Source organism: Balaenoptera musculus, chromosome 10 (assembly GCF_009873245.2).
Source record: "Balaenoptera musculus isolate JJ_BM4_2016_0621 chromosome 10, mBalMus1.pri.v3, whole genome shotgun sequence".
Lineage (NCBI taxonomy): Eukaryota > Metazoa > Chordata > Mammalia > Artiodactyla > Balaenopteridae > Balaenoptera > Balaenoptera musculus.
The window spans coordinates 20,979,382-20,999,286 of NC_045794.1; the positions used below are offsets into that span (position 1 = coordinate 20,979,382).

Consider the following 19,905-nt stretch of genomic DNA (forward strand, 5'->3'; position numbering starts at 1 on the left):
TTATTAAAAAGATACAAGAAATGTAATATTATATTAAAATATGCCAACCTAAAATTATAAAAATAAGCAGCTTAACCTAAAGAAAAAGTTTTAAAAATAGAGAAATCTCTTCCTCTAAAGCCAAAACACAGTAAATTTACGTACTGATCCTACAGGTAGTTCCTAATTTACATACACTCACACAAACACATGTACACATACACATACAAGTTAAATTTCATGAATTTATATGCCAGTTTAAAAAATGTATAACATATTTTACCATACCAAGAAAACAGTGTTATGAGTGACATTTAGGGTTATGATAGTTTCTATATTGCCGTGATTATAAAGGAATACAAACCTCACCACCGCCCATAAGTATTGCTTCACATTCTGAGTTCCAACTGGACTGCAAGAAGCACATTTCTCCTGAGGCCGCTGTGGGGTTGGAAGTGAAGCCTTCCTATCACCACCTGTACTACGCCAGATCACTCCAGGGGTCACAACTGCTGAGGAGAGGGTCCCAAGAATCCCTAGCGACAAGCTTGTAGATTCCACTAAGTGGCAGAAATGGTTCCCAGTGCACCCAACTGTAACTGAGAGTCTTAAGTGTCTCAAAAACACAGGATAATTTTAATGTGGGTACTGGTTGCATTCTTTGATACGAATGATTGTTCTTACACAGGTTGTTCACAACAAATCAGACTCAAGTTAGGGCCTACTTTTAATCACTTAACCGTCCATTCATTCGCTTATTCCTTCATTCATTCAATAAACATTTATCGAAACTCTATCGTGTACCAGGCCCTGTGCTTACTGTAAATATGAAATCTATCAGGATATCCTTGTCCTTGAGACCATAATTTAGTGTTTAAGTTAAGAATTTTAATAATTAAACAGAATGATAAGAGCATAGTAGAGATACATCTAATTTAGCCTGAAAATAAGGGGGGAACTTTGTGGAGGTAAAATTGAAAGTGATAAAATAAAATTTATATTTTAAAGCAGGACAAGAAAATTTAAGCATAACATATTCCCTGCCTGTATTGGGCCCTCCCTAATGTACAATGTGCATCTGCGTTATACATTAGCCAGACATCCTCAAAGGTGGGAATGCCTGCCACAAAGATCAATGTTTTTATCCTTTCTTCTGATGTCGGCAAAGTAACTTCTTAGAAGATTAGCATTCTTTCACAACTCTGTAAGGGGTCATGGTGATTTACTGCTCACTTTGTACACGCTTACATGGATTATGTATGTATCTTTGGTGAACTTTATGTAAAATGTCAGTGTGTGATTTTGATGTACAATCCTTTGTCTCGAAAACGTATATGACTGTGCCTTCGACTTCTAACAAGTGGAACAGTTCTCAGACCTTCTGAGAGTCTGTCTCCCAGGTTATAATTCCCAGTTTGGCTCAAATAAAATTCTATTTTTTCTTCCTAACTTGATTGTTAACTGAGTTTTTGTCAACAAAGGTAAGTCTTAAAAGACAAGCAGATGTTAGGTAAAGTGGATGAGGATGACGGGAGGAAGGGAATCTCACAAGGACAGAAGAGCAAGTGGAGTGTCATAGAGGCTTATCATGAACTGTCCCTTTTTAAAAAGAAAAAAATAAAAGGAAATATATTGTTTCCTTTTCAATCAGGAAAGGAATGTGTGTTCAGTACTTATTTATTGAAAATTCAAACAATATAGAAGTGTAAAGAGAATAAAAATTCACTGATAGTATACCATCATCCCATCCTTCTCACACTCCCTCCCCCCGGCTCCAAGATAGCCACTGTTTGGATAAGCAGGCTGCCAGATTTTTTTCTACAATTTCTCAAATAAGTATTTTTTTCCCTTACAAAAACAGAACCCTATTGCAAATATAGTTTTGTATCTTGAAAAAAATATCTTAACAATGCATCTTAGGTATTTTCCCATATAAAAGTATATACGTTCTAGTCCAAGATGGCGACGTAGGAGTATCCCGAAGCCACCTCCTCCCACAAACACACTAAATCTACAGCTGCATATGGAATAATTTTCTCTGAAAAAAACCCGAAAACTAGCTGAGCGACTCCTACACATCGGGTGAATGGGAAAAAGCCCATATTGAAGCAGGTAGGAGAGGCTGAGACACAATCTCGCCATAAACCCACCCCTGCACAGCAAATCACAATCAGGAGGGAACTTACAAACACAAGCTTCTCCCCAAGGAACAAAGAGTTTGAACTCCACATCAGGCCTCAACTTTTAAGACTTGCACCTGAGAAACTAGCCCCCAAAACATCTAGCTTTGAAAGTCAAGAGGGCTTGCTTCCACCAGACCCAGAAGGCTATGCAAACTGAGAAGCAGTTTTTAAATGGCCCCTGTGTGCAGACTCACCTGCCCCAGGGCCCAGGGCAGAGGTGGCCAACTGAAAACAACCTGACTTTCTGTGAAAGAGGCTTATTTGATTATCTTAAAGCGTAGGCCTGAGGGGCAGGCATCTACTATTTAACACACAGCTAGGGGGCCTACTGAATTACTCTCCAAAAACAAGAGGCCAGCAGGTACCATATCTTTGTGCTCTCCTTCTATTTTGGCCCAGATCACCAGGATCTCCCAAAAAGGAGCTTGTATCACCCAGCGGACACCTCTTGCTCACCTGTCTCTGGTGGCCGGTGGGGCTCACATTCACAGGTCCTAGGGACTGAAACAAATGAAGAAAGAGTTCTTAACTGGCTACCACCCCCAGGGCACAGCAGAGAGGCGACAGACCCAGGGGCTCAGTCTTTCTGTGAAAGAGGCCTATTAGTTTATCTTCATAGCTGTGGCTTGAGGGGTAGGCTTCTAACTGAACACACATCTAAGGGCCCACTGTAATCCTCCCTAGAGACCTCAGAAGGAAGGCACTATCTCTCTTGAGCACCAGTGTTTCCCAGGGGAAGCTTGTACATGTGTCTGGTGCCCTGGTTTTTACATTTGGTGCCCTGGTTTTTCTGGCTGCTGCCCAGGGCCTGGCCCTTGATTGCCTGGTTCTGGTGGCCAGGAGAGCTTGTATTCATGAGTTCAACAGGATGGTAGCAAAGAAAGAAACAGTTCTTAACTGGCTATCACCTCAAGGCTCAGCTCAGAGGGAGCAGAAAATCCCAGAAGACTATCTCCCAGTCCTCCCCTGAAAGATGCATACTTGTATACTTTAAAATTTGTTGCTTGAAGTTCTGGCTTCCAATCAGACTGGACCTAGGTGCTGACTGAGCTCCTTCCTTTTGGGACACTGACAGGTCTTGGCACACCCTCAACTACTGGGAACCACTAAAAATAAAGTAGGTGCTTGGACAATCACAAAGAATTGAGAGACAACCAAGGCAGTGTTGAAGGATATATTTCATCTCCTACACTAGACTACTCCTTCAATACTGGGAGAGGTGGCTGTTTTATCTAACCAATACAGAGAGTCAAGAAAAGTGAAGAAACAGACGAATATATTCCAAACAAAAGAACAAGATAAAACCTCAGAAAAAGACCTTAATGAAACAGATGAGTGATTTACCTGATAAAGATCTCAGAATAATGGTCGTAGTGATGCTAAAGAGTATAAAGAAAAATATCTGTAAAATTCAGAATAATGTTGTAAAAATGGTGGGTTAATCACTTATAAAGCTAGTATGAATGTTAAAAGACAAAGTAGTAAAAATAAATATAACTACAATATTTTGTTGAGAATAACACAAGATAAAAATATGTAAATTATGACATCAAAAACATAAAACGTGGTGGGGGGGTAAAAGTGTAGAGCTTTAGAATACATTCAAACTTAAATTGTTATCAATTTAAAATAGATTGTTATAAATATAAGTTGTTTTATGTAAGTCTTGTGGTAACCACAAAGCAAAAACCTATTGTAAATACACAAAAGACAAAGATAAAAGAATCTAAGCATACCAGTACAGAAAATCATAAAATCACAAAGAAAGAGAACAAGAAAAGAAGAAAGGAACAGAGGAATTACAAAACATCCAGAAAACAATTACCACAGTGGCAGTAAGTATATGCCTATCAATAAATACCTTAAATGTACATGGGGTAAATTCTCCAATCAAAAGACATAGACTGGCTGAATGGATAAAAACACAAGACCCAGCAATGTGCTGCCTGTAAGAGACTCACTTTAAATATAAAGACACACACAGACGGAAAGTGAAAGGATGAAAAGGGATATTCTATGCAAATAGAAACCAAAAGAAAGCTGGGGCAGCTATACTTTTATCAGCAAAAATAGACTTTAAGACAAAGAGTATAATAAAAGACAAAGAAGGTCATTACATAATGATAAAGAAGTTAATCTAATAAAAGAATATAACATTTGTAAATATTCACACACCCAACACAGGAGCACCTAACATATATAGCAAACAGACATAAAGGGAGAAACAGAAAGCAATACAATAGTAGTAGAAGACTTTAACACCCTACTTTCATCAATGGATAGATCATCCAGACAGAAACCAATAAGAAAACATTGGCCTTAAACAACACATTAGACAAGATAGACTTAACAGACATATACAGAATATTTCATCCAAAAGCAACAGAATACCCTTCCTTCTCAAGTGCACATGGAACATTCTCCAGGGTAGATCATATGTTAGGCCACAGAACAAATCTTAATAAATTTAAGAAAACTGGAATCATATCAAGCATCTTTTCAGACAACAATGGTATGAAACTAGAAATCAACTACAAGAAAAAAACTAGAAAATTCACAAATATGTGGGGCTTAAACAACATGCTACTGAACAACCAATAGGTCAAAGAAGAAATCAAAAAAATATCTCGAGACAAATGAAAATGGAAATAAAATATACCAAAACTTATGGGATAAGGCAAAAGAGGTTGTAAGACAGAATTTCACAGCGATAAATGCCTACATCAAGAAACGAAAAAGAACTCAGATAAACTACCTAACTTTACACCTCAAGAAACTAGAAAAAGAACAAATGAAGCCCAAAATTAGTAGAAGGAAGGAAATAACAAAGATCAGAGCAGAAATAAATGAAATAGAGACTAAAAAGACAATAAAAAGATCAATAAAACTAAGAGCTCTTTTTTTGCAAAGATAAGCAAAATTGACAAAGCTTTAGGTAGATTTACAAAGAAAAACCCTAACCCTAACTCCTAACCCGGGCCCTCCACCCAAACCCAAACCCCAAACCTAACCCCTGGCTCATACCTGTAACCTTGCCTGTACTATAAACCCTAACTTAACCTTAACCAAAAAGCCATAAAATCATATTATCAGATAACCATATAGCTATAGTCATAAACCATAACCATAAACCTAACCATAACCAGAAATTGAAACCAGACCATAATCCATAAATTATAACCAGCAACCGAAATCAGAACCACAAACCATAATTTATAACCAGAAACAATACACATAACCAGAAACCATATCCATAAGCCATCAACCATAACCATTAACTGTAACCATAACTAAAATATAAACCATAAATTATAAACCATATACTATAATCATAAACTCTAACCTTAACCCAGCCCCAGGTCAGCTCCCATACCAGGCCCAGCCCTAGCCTTAGTCCGCTAAACCAGCTGTCCCCAACCTTTCTGGCACCAGGGACCGGTTTCGTGGAAGACAATTTTTCCACGGACGGGAAGGGGGAGGGGGGCGGGGGGGATAGTTCAGGCGGTAATGCAAGCACTGGGGAGCAATGGCAAGAGGCAGATGAAGCCTGGCTTGCTTACCCGCCGCTCACCTCCTGCTGTGCAGCCGGTTCCTACAGGCAGCAGACCAGTAGCAGTCCATGGCCCGCGGGTTGGGGACCCCTGCTCTAAACCACTAACACCAACCCCAATCTAATCAAATCATACAAAGACATTATAAAAAGAAAACTACAGATCAACGTTCCTTCTAAATATAGATGTAAGAATCCTTCACAAAATAATAGCAATATGAAACCAACAGCATATCGAAAAGATTATGCACCAAAAGCAAGTGTCTCTAAACCAGAAATTCCAGGTTGTTAATATATTAAACCAAGCAATGTAATAGATTATTAAATTAAAACCATGTAATGTAATACATGACAATTATTGCGTGATCATGTAACTTGCAGAAAAAGCTTTAAACAAATGCCAGTGCAATTTCATCATATAAACACAGAAGTAGGAGGAAAGGGACATTCGTTCGATATGATACAAAGCATTAGACAAAACACACAGGAAGTATCATGCTCAATGTTGAGGACTGAAAGGTTTATCTCTGAATTCAGGAACAAGGCCACGGTGCTGGCTTTCACCATTGTTACAATATTGTACTGGAAATTCTACCCAGAGCAATGAGGAAAAACATAAAAGGCATCCACATATGAAAGGAGAAAGTAAAACCATGTCTGTTCACAGACACAGATGACAGCATCTTACATATATGTTTCCAAAGAATCAACAGAAAAATTATTAGAGCTAGTCAACTAATATCAGCAAAGTTAGAGGACAAAATATCAATACACAAAAATCTGTTTATTTGTAGGTACTAGCAATGAATATTCTCAAAAGGAATTTAAGAAGACAGTTACATTTTAAATAATGTCAACACCAATAAAATACTTAGGAATAGATTTAATCGAGGTGCAAGACTGTACACTGAAAATCATACAACATGGCTGAAAGAAATGAAAGAAAACCTAAATAATGTGAAGACATCCCATGGTGATGGAAAGACTTAATATTGTTAAGATGGCAATAGTACATAATGTGATCTACAGATTCAAAGTGATTCCTGTGAAAATTCCTGAAGGCCTTTGGGAAGAAATACACAAGCTTATCCTAACATTCATATGAAATTTCAAGGGACCCCAAAGAGCCAAAACAATCTCAAAAATCAAAGTTGGAGGCTCACTCTTCCCAATTTCAGATCTTAGTACACAGCAACAGTAAAAACATTGTGATACTGGCATAGAGATATACATATAGATCAGTGGAATTGAATGGAAAACAGAAATAAACACATCCATCTATAGTCAACTGATTTTTGACAAGGGCGGAAAACATTAAATTGGGGAAAGAATGATCTTGTCAACAGATGGTGCTAGGCAACTGGCTATCTATGTACAGAGGGATGAAATGGGACTCTTACCTCATACCACATATAAAAATTAACTCAAAATAGACAAAAGGCTTAGTCAGCCCTCCATGTATGTGGGTTCTGCATCGACAAATTCAACCAATTGTGGATCAAAAATATTCCAAAAAATACTTCTAGAAGGTTACAAAATGAAAAACTTGAATTTGCCTTGCTGGTAACTATTTACATAGCATTTACATCGTATTTACAACTATTTATATAACATTTACATTGTATTAGATATTATAAGTAATCTTGAGATGATTTAAAGTATATGGGAATAGTGTGTAGGATATATGCAAATATTATGCTATTTTATATAGGGGACTTGACCATCTGCGAATTTTGGTATCCACAGGGCAGTCCTGGAACCATTCCTTCATGGATACTGAGGAATGACTGTATAAACTCTAGAAGAAAACATGGGGATAAATCTTCATGACCTTGGATTTAGCAATGGTTTCTTAGATCTGACACCAAGGCACAGGCAATGAAAGAAAAAAATAGATAAATTGGACTTCCTCAAAATTAAAAACTTTTGTGCATCAAAAGACACAATCCAGAAATTGGAAAGACAGCCCACAGAATGGAAGAAAATATTTGCACATTTTAATATGTCTGGTAAAATGTCTGTTATCCAGAATATATCAAGAACTTTTACAACTCATCAACAAAAAGACAAGCCAATTTTTTAAATGGACAAAGGACTTGAATAGACCCTTCTCCAGATGAGACATACACATGGTCCACAAGCACATGAAAAGATGTCAAATATCAAAATAGTAAAAATGGTGTGAGGCCATGGGCAATTATTAGGGTGGTAGCCTCTACAAAACTTGAAGGTGTTTGGATGAGGATAGCTGCAATGACAAGTGCCATGTGGTTAACGGAGGAGTATCTGATGAGTGATGTTAAGTCTGTTTGGTGCAAACAAATTAAGCTGGTTATAATTATTCCTCATAAGGATAATATAAGGGATGGATCCACTATGTAGTTTAAGGGGTTTAGGATTATTGTGATTTGTAGTATACCATAGCCACCAAGTTTGAGTAGTACAGCTGCAAGAACTACAGATCTGGCAGCGGGAATTCTACATGCCCCTTTTTCTGTCTGAGGTGTAATCTGTAGAGGGGCATTTTTTACTGTAAAAGCTATCATGCATGCTAATCAGGTGAAAATATTGGATCAAGAGTTAGATATTGTTTGGGCTCAGTACTGGATTATTAAAAAGTTTAGTGAACCTATAATATTTTGGATATATACTAGAGCAACTAGAAGTGGAAGAGATCATACTAGTGCATAAAATAAAAAGTAAATTCCTGCAGTGAGTAGTTCTGTTTGGTTTCCTCAGCGAGAGATAGTAATTAATGCTGGGACTAGTGTTTTTTCGAATAAGAATAGAATCAAATCAATCCTGTGGCAGTGAAAGTTATAATTAGGAATATCTGTAGCATAAATAATATAGTGATATATAGGGGCAGTTAATTTGAGCTAGTGATTCTTTAGATAGGAGGAATTGGCTGGCTATGAGTATTAGTGATGAGTCATGTCAAAGTAAAAGTGCTGATAGAGAATCAGAGAAGATTAATGAAAAGTTAAGGTTGTTGTCATTAAATTGGTCAAGAAGGAATAAGCTAATAAAACTAGTAAACTGAAAGTGGTGGTATTAATTCAAATTATATATTTTTAATAATCATGGTAGTGGTATTAATAGGTGGCATAATAATTTTTAAAATTGGAGAAGGCTGAGATCTTGTACATAATCAATATCATAGCTGTTTGATACTATTACTAGCAGGGATAATCTTAGTGCGGCTTTGCAGGCTGTGAAAACTGGTAAGATGATGGGTATTATGCTAGCTAGAGGGAAATGGATGTTTAGGATTATTAGGGTTGCCATAATGAATAATGATATTATTCCTTCCAGAAATAGTAGGGAGGATATTAAGTGGAATTGGTATATTAATACTCCCTAAGGGAAACTGTAAATGCTAGAATAATATTTACATAGACAAAAGGAACTTGATAATCATGAATTTAATCATAATTTAATGAGCCAAAATAATTTGCTTTAATTTAAACTAATTACCATATTTGGTCCACTCTAACCCCTTTTGAGTCCACTTGTAGGCTAAACTTATTGCTAGCAGTGAAATTAGGAGTAGCACTATAATGAGTATTGTTATTAGATTGTTTGTTTGGGACGCTCAGGGTAGGGGCAGAAGGATCATTTCTAGGTCAAAGAGGAGAACCATAATGGACACTGTGAAAAATTTTATGAAAAAGGGTAGGCATGCTGATCCTGTAGTGTCAAATCCACATTTGTAAGGACTTGATTTTTCTGTGTGTTTAGTTGGGGAAGTTAGAATGTGATAAATACAAGTAATGAAGCTTTTTTGGATGATGTCTTGTCATCATTGATACATTGTTAGGATGTTGGTTAATAAGCCCAAGGATAATAAAAATGTTGAGTTTAAATGGAATCATATGACTAGACCAGATGTTCTGTGAGGGGCTGAGAGGGCTCCTGTAAGAGGTCAGGGGCTGGGATTTACTATATGGAATGCATGGGTTTGGTGGGTCATTACGTGTCATTGTGTAAGTAGAGGCTTACTAGCAGGGTGTATACGTAAGCTTGAATAAGGGCTGCTGCAAATTCAAGGATCGTGAGTAGAATGAGAATAACAAATGTAATGAAGGCTGTGGTAGCGATAATGCTTATTAGGGCCAGGGTTGCCCCTTCAATTAAATAAATTAATAGATGGCCAGCTGTGATATTAGTCATTAGTCATACAGCTAGGGTCATTGGTTGGACAAATAAGCCAACAGTTTCAATAATTACTAGCACAGGGATAAGAGAAATTGGTGTTCCTTGTGGTAGAAAGTGGGCTAGAGATGCTTTTGTTTTATGGTGGAAGCATAATTACAGTTCCTGCTCATAAAGGGATTGCTATTCCCAAATCTATTGCAAGTTGTGTGGTGGGTGTAATGAATGTGGTTAAGAGAGCACTATTTATACTATAAACAAAAATTACCTCAAAATGGATTAAACATTTGAACATAGATCTGAAACTACAAAACTCCTAAAAGAAAACATAGGTGGGGTAAATTCCTTGACATCAGTCTTGGCAATGATTTTTTGGATTTGACACCAAAAGCAAGTATAACAAAAGCAAAAATAAACAAGTGGGACAACATCGAACAAGAAAGCTTCCGCACAGCAGAAGAAACAAGTGACAAAATGAAAAGGCAACCTACCAAATGTGAGAAAATATTTGCAAATCTAATATCTGATAAGAGGTTAATATTCAAAATGCATGAAGAACTCATACAACTCAATAGCAAAAATGGGGCTTCCCTGGTGGTGCAGTGGTTAAGAATCCGCCTGCCAATGCAGGGGACACGGGTTTGACTTCTGGTCCGGGAGGGTCCCACATGCCATGGAGCAAATAAGCCCGTGAGCCACAACTACTGAGCCTGCGCTCTGAAGCCTGCAAACCACAACTACTGAGCCCGCATGCCTGGAGCCTGTGCTCTGCAACAAGAGAAGCCACCAAACTGAGAATCCTGCGCACCACAATGAGGAGTGGCCCATGCTCACCGCAACTAGAGAAAGCCCGCGCACAGCAACGAAGACCCAACGCAGCCAAAAAAAAAAAAGAAAAAATGCCCAACATTCCAAATAAAAAATGGGCAGAGGATATGAATAGACATTTTTCAAAAGAAGACATACAGATGGCCAAAAGGCACATGAAAAGGTGCTCAACATCACTAGTCATCAGGGAAATGCAAATCAAAACCACAATGAAATATCACCTGTTAGAATAGCTATTACCAAAAAGACAAGAAATAAGTGCTGGTGAGAATGTGGAGAAAAGGGAATTCTTGTGCACTGTTGGTGGGAACGTAAACTGGTGCAGCCACTATGGAAAACATTATGGAGCTTCCTCAAAAATTAAAAATAAAACTACCATATGATCCAGCAATCCCATTTTTGGGTATTTATCTGAAGGAAACAAAAATACTAACTCAAAAGGATGTATGCACCTCCATGTTCATTGCAGCACTATTCACAATAGCCAAGACATGGAAGCAATGTAAGAATTCATCAATGGATGAATGGATAAAGAAAACGTGATATATAGAGATAATGGAATAATATTCAGCTATAAAAAATAAGGAAATCTTGCCATTTGAGACCACATGGTGGACCCTGAGGGTATTATGCTATGTGAAATGTCAGACAGAGAAAGACAAATACCATATAATCTCATTTTTTTGTGGAATCTAAAAAAAAAAAAGTGAACTCAGATACAGAGAACAGATTGGTGGTTGCCAGCCTCAGGGGTGCAGGTGGACAAAATGGGTGAAGGTGGCCAAAAGGCACAAACCTCCGGTTATAAATAAATAAATTCTTGGGTTGAAATGTACAACATGGTGACTATAGTCAATAATACTGTATTTTATATTTGAAAGTTGGTAAGAGAGATCTTAAAAGTTCTCATCACAAGAAAAGAATTGCAGCTATGTGTGATGACGAATGTTAACTCGACTTATTATGGAGATTATTTCACAGTATATAGAAATATCAAATCATTGTGTTGTATACCTGAAACTAATATAATGCCGTATGTCAAGTATATCTCAATAAAAGTTTTTTTAATTAAAAAAAGGATATAAAATCTATATCATCATTTTGAAAGGCTACTACTTGACTGAATATTTTATAATCTGTGGACTATATTTGTAATATAAAAAAACTTCAACGAACATTGTAGCATTCATTTTAATTTACTTGTCCTATTATTTCATAATAATAAATCACTAAAATTAAAATCACTAATAGGTACATTTACATAGTGCCAAATTTCCCTTAAGATTGTACAATTTTTTTAACAACAGTATGTGAAAATGCCTGCAACCTCTCATGCTCAACCTGATAAGAAGTGATATAATGTCGGTTCTAATTTGATTATTTATTTGGTTATTTTTTCATATTTTTATTGACTAGTTGCATTTCTCTTCTCATCTGTCTACTCAAGTCCTTTGCTTAATTTTATATAAGGAAATTGTCTTACCAATTTGTATGAGTTCTTTTTTTTTTTTTAATACAGCAGGTTGTTATAAGTCACCAATTTTATACACATCAGTGTATACATGCCAATCCCAATCGCCCAATTCATCACACCACCACCACCGCACCCCACCCGCTTTCCCCCCTTGGTGGCCATACGTTTGTTCTCTACATCTGTGTCTCAATTTCTACCCTGCAAACCAGTTCATCTGTACCATTTTTCCAGGTTCCACATATATGTGTTAATATACAATATTTGTTTTTCTCTTTCTGACTTACTTCACTCTGTATGACAGTCTCTAGATCCATCCACGTCTCAACAGATGACTCAATTTCATTCCTTTTTATGGCTGAGTAATATTCCATTGTATATATGTACCACATCTTCTTTATCCATTCGTCGGTCGATGGGCATTTAGGTTGCTTCCATGACCTGGCTATTGTAAATAGTGCTGCAATGAACATAGGGGTGCATGTGTTTTTTTGAATTATCGTTTCCTCTGGGTATATGCCCAATAGTGGGATTGCTGGATGATATGGTAATTCTATTTTTAGTTTTTTAAGGAACCTCCATACTGTTCTCCATAGTGGCTGTATCAATTTACATTCCCACCAACAGTGCAAGAGCGTTCCCTTTTCTCCACAACCTCTCCAGCATTTGTTGTTTGTAGATTTTCTGATGATGCCCATTCTAATGGGTGTGAGGGGATACCTCATTGTAGTTTTGATTTGCATTTCTCTAATAATTAGTGACGCTGAGCAGCTTTTCATGTGCTTCTTGGCCATCAGTATGTCTTCTTTGGAGAAATGTCTATCTAGGTCTTCTGCCCATTTTTGGATTGGGTTGTTTGTTTTTTTAATATTGAGCTGCATGAGTTGTTTATATATTTTGGAGATAAATCCTTTGTCTGTTGATTCATTTGCAAATATTTTCTCCCATTCTGAGGGCTGTCTTTTTGTCTTGTTTATGGTTTCCTTTGCTGTACAAAAGCTCTGAAGTTTCATTAGGTCCCATTTGTTTATTTTTGTTTTTATTTCCATTACTCTAGGAGGTGGATCAAAAAAGATCTTGCTGTGATTTATGTCAAAGAGTGTTCTTCCTATGTTTTCCTCTAAGAGTTTTATACTGTCCGGTCTTACATTTAGGTCTCAAATCCACTTTGAGTTTATTTTTGTGTATGGTGTTAGGGAGTGTTCTAATTTTAGTCTTTTACATGTAGCTGTCCAGTTTCCCCAGCACCATTTATTGAAGAGACTGTCTTTTCTCCATTGTACACCCTTGCCTCCTTTGTCATAGATTAGTTGACCATAGGTGCGTGGGTTTATCTCTGGGCTTTCTATCTTGTTCCATTGATCCATGCTTCTGTTTTTGTGCCAGTACCATATTATCTTGATTACTGTAGCTTTGTAGTATAGTCTGAAGTCAGGGAGCCTGATTCTTCCAGCTCCGTTTTTTTCCCTCAAGACTGCTGTGGCTATTTGGAGTCTTTTGTGTCTCCATACAAATTTTAAGATTTTTTGTTCTAGTTCCGTAAAAAATGCCATTGGTAATTTGATAGGGATTGTGTTGAATCTGTAGATTGCTTTGGGTAGTATAGTCATTTTCACAATATTGATTCTTCCAATCCAAGAACATGGTATATCTCTCCATCTGTTGGTATCATCTTTAATTTCTTTCATCAATGTCTTATAGTTTTCTGCATACAGGTCTTTTGTCTCCCTAGGTAGGTTGATTCCTAGGTATTTTATTGTTTTTGTTGCAATGGTAAATGGGAGTGTTTCCTTAATTTCTCTTTCAGATTTTTCATCATTAGTGTGTAGGAATGCAAGAGATTTCTGTGCATTAATTTTGTATCCTGCAACTTTACCAAATTCATTGATTAGCTCTAGTAGTTTTCTGGTGGCATCTTTAGGATTCTCTATGTATAGTATCATGTCATCTGCCGTGATGACATGTTTTATTTCTTCTTTTCCAATTTGTATTCCTTTTACTTCTTCTTTTCCAATTTGTATTCCTTTTCTTTCTTTTTCTTCTCTGGCTGCCGTGGCTAAGACTTCCAAAACTATGTTGAATAATAGTGGTGAGAGTGGACATCCTTGTCTTGTTCCTGATCTTAGAGGAAATGCTTTCAGTTTTTCACCATTGAGAATGATGTTTGCTGTGGGTTTGTCGTATATGGCCTTTATTATGTTGAGGTAGGTTCCCTCTATGCGAACCTTCTGGAGAGTTTTTATCATAAATGGGTGTTGAATTTTGTCAAAAGCTTTTTCTGCATCTATTGAGATGATCATATGGTTTTTCTTCTTCAATTTGTTAATATGGTGTATCACATTGATTGATTTGCATATATTGAAGAATCCTTGCATCCCTGGGATAAATCCCACTTGATCATGGTGTATGATCCTTTTAATGTGTTGTTGGATTCTGTTTGCTAGTATTTTGTTGAGGATTTTTGCATCTATATTAATCAGTGATATTGGTCTGTAATTTTCTTTTTTTACAGTATCTTTGTCTGGTTTTGGTATCAGGGTGATGGTGACCTCATAGAATGAGTTTGGGAGTGTTCCTTCCTCTGCAATTTTTTGGAAGAGTTTGAGAAGGATGGGTGTTAGCTCTTCTCTAAATGTTTGATAGAATTCACCTGTGAAGCCATCTGGTCCTGGACTTTTGTTTGTTGGAAGATTTTTAATCACAGTTTCAATTTCATTACTTGTGATTGGTCTGTTCATATTTTCTATTTCTTCCTTGCTCAGTCTTGGAAGGTGATACCTTTCTAAGAATTTGTGCATTTCTTCCAGGTTGTCCATTTTATTGGCATAGAGTTGCTTGTAGTCATGTCTTAGGATGCTTTGTATTTCTGCGGTGTCTGTTGTAACTTCTCCTTTTTCATTTCTAATTTTATTGATTTGAGTCCTCTCCCTGTTTTTCTTGATGAGTCTGGCTAATGGTTTATCAATTTTGTTTATATTCTCAAAGAACCAGCTTTTAGTTTTATTGATTTTTGCTATTGTTTTCTTTGTTTCTATTTCATTTATTTCTGCTCTGATCTTTATGATTTCTTTCCTTCTGCTAACTTTGGGTTTTGTTTGTTTTTCTTCCTCTAGTTCCTTTAGGTGTAAGGTTAGATTGTTTATTTGAGATTTTTCTTGTTTCTTGAGGTAGGCTTGTATAGCTATAAACTTCCCTCTTAGAACTGCTTTTGCTGCATCCCATAGGTTTTGGATCATCGTGTTTTCATTGTCATTTATCTCTAGGTACTTTTTGATTTCCTCTTTGATTTCTTCAGTGATCTCTTAGTTATTTAGTAACGTATTGTTTAGCCTCCATGTGTTTGTATTTTTTATGTTTTTTCCCCTGTAATTCATTTCTAATCTCATAGCATTGTGGTCAGAAAATATGCTTGATATGATTTCAGTTTTCTTAAATTTACTGAGGCTTGATTTGTGACCCAAGATGTCATCTATCCTGGAGAACGTTCTGTGAGCACTTGAGAAGAAAGTGTAATCTGCTGTTTTTGGATGGAATGTCCTATAAATATCAATTAAATCTATCTGGTCTATTGTGCCATTTAAAGCCTCTGTTTCCTTATTTATTTTCATTTTGGATGATCTGTCCATTGGTGTAAGTGAGGGGTTAAAGTCCCCCACTATTATTGTGTTACTGTTGATTTCCCCTTTTATAGCTGTTAGCAGTTGCCTTATGTATTGAGGTGCTCCTATGTTGGGTGCATATATATTTATAATTGTTATATCTTCTTCTTGGATTGATCCCTTGATCATTATGTAGTGTCCTTCCTTGTCTCTTGTAGTAGTCTTTATTTTAAAGTCTATTTTATCTGATATGAGTATTGCTACTCCAGCTTTCTTTTGATTTCCATTTGCATGGAATATCTTTTTCCATTCCCTCACTTTCAGCCTGTATGTGTCCCTAGGTCTGAAGTGGGTCTCTTGTAGACAGCATATATATGGGTCTTGTTTTTGTATCCATTCAGCAACCCTGTGTCTTTTGGTTGGAGCATTTAATCCATTCACGTTTCAGGTAATTATCAATATGTATGTTCCTATGACCATTTTCTTAATTGTTTTGGGTTTGTTTTTGTAGGTCCTTTTCTTCTCTTGTGTTTTCCACTTACAGAAGTTCCTTTAACATTTGTTGTAGAGCTGGTTTGGTGGTGCTGAATTCTCTTAGCTTTTGCTTGTCTGTAAAGCTTTTGATTTCTCCATTGAATCTGAATGAGATCCTTGCCGGGGAGAGTAATCTTGGTTGTAGGTTCTTCCCTTTCATCACTTCAAGTATATCATGCCACTCCCTTCTGGCTTGTAGAGTTTCTGCTGAGAAATCAGCTGTTAACCTTAAGGGGATCCCCTTGTGTGTTATTTCTTGTTTTGCCCTTGCTGCTTTTAATATTTGTTCTTTGTATTTAATTTTTGATAGTTTGATTAATATGTGTCTTGGCGTGTTTCTCCTTGGGTTTATCCTGTATGGGACTCTCTGCGCTTCCTGGACTTGGGTGGCTATTTCCTTTCCCGTGTTAGGGAAGTTTTAGACTATAATCTCTTCAAATACTTTCTTGGGTCCTTTCTCTCTCTCTTCTCCTTCTGGGACCCCTATAATGCGAATGTTGTCGTGTTTAATGTTGTCCCAGAGGTCCCTTAGGCAGTCTTCATTTCTTTTCATTCTTTTTTCTTTATTCTGTTCCGCAGCAGTGAATTCCACCATTCTGTCTTCCAGGTTACTTATCCGTTCTTCTGCCTCAGTTATTCTGCTATTGATTCCTTCTAGTGTAGTTTTCATTTCAGTTATTGTATTGTTCATCTCCGTTTGTTTCTTCTTTAATTCTTCTAGGTCTTTGTTAAACATTTCTTGCATCTTCTCGATCTTTGCCTCCATTCTTTTTCCGAGGTCCTGGATCATCTTCACTATCATTATTCTGAATTCTTTTTCTGGAAGGTTGCCTATCTCCACTTCATTTCGTTGTTTTTCTGGGGTTTTATCTTGTTCCTTCATCTGGTACATAGCCCTCTGCCTTTTCATCTTGTCTATCTTTCTGTGAATGTGGTTTTTGTTCCACAGGCTGCAGGGCTGTAGTTCTTATTGCTTCTCAAGGGCAACCTTTTTATAATAAAGGACAGGGACTTCCCTGCCAGTCCAGTGGTTGGGAATTCACGATTCCACTGCAGGGGGTGTGGGTTCAATCCCTGGTCAGGGAACTAGGGTCCCCCATGCTGTGTGGTGCGGCCTTTTTCCTCAGCAGCATCACCTCCCAGCAGGTCCTGAGGAGACCAGGCTCCTGTCAGAGAGAAATGGACCCCACGATGTCCCAAAGCTGAAGCCCCAGCGGGTCCTGAGGAGACGGGGCTCCCGTCAGCTGCACCTGGAGCCAAGTCCGCAGCTATGAATTTTTTATATTAGGATACTAACCATTTGTTTTATACGCTTAAATATTTTTCCCAGTCCATTGTCTTTCAAGTTTGTTTACAATGAGGTTTATTTGGCTATACAAATGTTTGAATTCATAATCTCCTTTTCTTGTACGGTTTTGGTTTTGATGCACTAATAAGTAAGAAGGACCTTCTTAGTAAATATGATAAAATAACTTTCCTACATTGTCTTCAAATACTTTTATTATTTTATGAGTTTTTGATTAGTTTTTTTAATATTAAAAAAAATATAAAATCTGTTTTTGTTTTTAGTCTGTAGAGGGAAGTATGAATGGAAATTTATTTTATTTCATATCTTAGCTAGCGGTCCCAGTGCCAATCATTATATTAAACTCATCCTTTCCTTTGTGTTCTGGAACTTCTTTTACATAGATATTGGATCTCCTACTTCTTTCCACCATTTATTTTACTTTTTTTCCCCATAAGTTCCACCAAATTATCTTTATCCCCTTCTTTTGAGCTGCTGACTCTATAAATCCAACTTTTTTTTTTTTTTTTTTGCCACTCCGCTTGAGGGATCTTAGCTCCCCAACCAGGGATGGAACCCATGGCCCCTGCAATGGGAGCACAGAGTCCTAACCACTGGACTGCCAGGGAAGTCCCTCCACTGATTTTTGCTCCCTGAAGCCTACTCACATTTACAAAACGTGCTCTGTTCAAAATTAGTGACAAGTGGAGGCCCAGCTGACAATTGTTTCCATCAGCTCTCTTTCCTTTCCTCCCCAGCTTAGCAGGGCAAGTGGTTCTGAGGTGGGGGACTGATTCTTCACTCTCTGCAGTTTACTGCCACTGCCTCCCCCCGCCCCAACAATCCTTTCAGCACAGGAGATGGCTTTTCCCACCTGCCTCGGTACACTTAGGCAGTACTATGGGATTCTTCTGCTTCTGTGGAAATCATCCCTACTTCAGCATTACTCACGTTAACTTTTCAGAATGCCGTGGGGGTTTTGGAAGGATGGGAGAGCACACATCCATAAGCATAAACATCTACACACATGCCTGTTTGGTGTGATGAGAGGACTGGTTCCTGGAAATAGGGGTGCTAACTAAATTAAGTTTAGTCTCATCTGCTAGGCAATTTTCTCTTTTTCAATCCCCTGATAACAAAGTTCTGCCAGCCAGGTTCCTCCATGTACCATTCACACAATTCTCGGCCAAGCTTCCCAGGCTGTGGTGAAGTTTCATAGGGTAAAACTATTTCTGCTATATTACTAATTGTCTGATCTTTACTCTGGGTTTCCTAGGCTACTTATTTGAGAAGAGCTTCAGTATTCCATAAAATATGCATTACCATTCAGTAGAATGCTTTTCCTTGACGTACTTTTGTGGCATTATCAACATTAGCATTGGTATACCTGTAGTCATCATTATAAATTGAAATGGTTCAATAAAACATTAAAGAATAATAGAAAAAAAAAACAGATATAGTCAAACACGTTGGAAAGGGCCATTTAACTGAGGAAAGCTTAGCTTGGTAACTTTGAGCTCACCAGCTGAGAGTAAAGGAAATGACTTCTTACTCTAATAGATGACGGACCTGGAGAAAAATATATAACTGCACTGTTTGATATTATAGTGATTTCATATGCTGATATATTTAATATAAAACTATTTTTTGGTAGTTTTATACACAGAACTATAATGAGTCATTACTGCATAAGGCTGCTTTAACTGAGACATACATGCATAAGGAAGAATTGCTTTAGCCATCTAAATTCAAGTAATATTTCAAATTATATGTTTTCTAATTACTGTTTCATAACTTTTAAATTAGTAATGGCAAATTCTTAGGTAAACTGTTGATGGGTTTTTCATAAAATATGATCAAGGAACTTGAGGAGCAGAAGTTATTCAATATTTTTATCAGATCAAGACCAAACATTTTTAGATACTCTTTTCATACAACAGTTTTGATAGTTTTTAATTTGTTCTTTGTTTTCATGAATTTTCAGTCAAAAATCCTGCCAAATTTTATTGTAAGTTTATGGGTCTTCATTTTATTTTCTACTGCACGTTTAAATAATGTAACATCCAGCACCCATTTACTCATTCTTTATTTTCCCCCCCTTAGAAATCAGTGTGTCACTTCCACTCACATCTTACTAGCTAAAGCAAGTCACACGGTCACCCCTAATTTCAAGGGGCGAGCAGTGTAATTCTTTCCTTCCTGTCCAGGAAAGGGAAGAAAACTGGAAATACTGTTGAACTCTAGTAATGCTACCATGCTACCTGAGAGGGAAAATGAATTTTTTCATTATAAAAGCTACCAGATTGCTCAAAAAACATTCC

General features: G+C 37.1%; 1 protein-coding gene across 3 annotated transcripts in view; it reads right to left on the reverse strand.

The window, feature by feature from the left end:
- CFAP94 (cilia and flagella associated protein 94) overlaps nucleotides 1-19,905 on the reverse strand; it is a 74,172-nt gene that overhangs the window by 20,496 nt on the left and 33,771 nt on the right. Inside the window, exon 6 of one of the 3 annotated variants that reach the window (XM_036866101.1) lies at nucleotides 2,619-2,663. The exons of the other annotated variants lie outside the window; for them this stretch is intronic. Within the exon in view, the coding sequence (XP_036721996.1) occupies nucleotides 2,619-2,663 (45 nt within the window). The remainder of the gene's footprint in view (nucleotides 1-2,618; nucleotides 2,664-19,905) is intronic. 3 annotated transcript variants of the gene reach the window in all.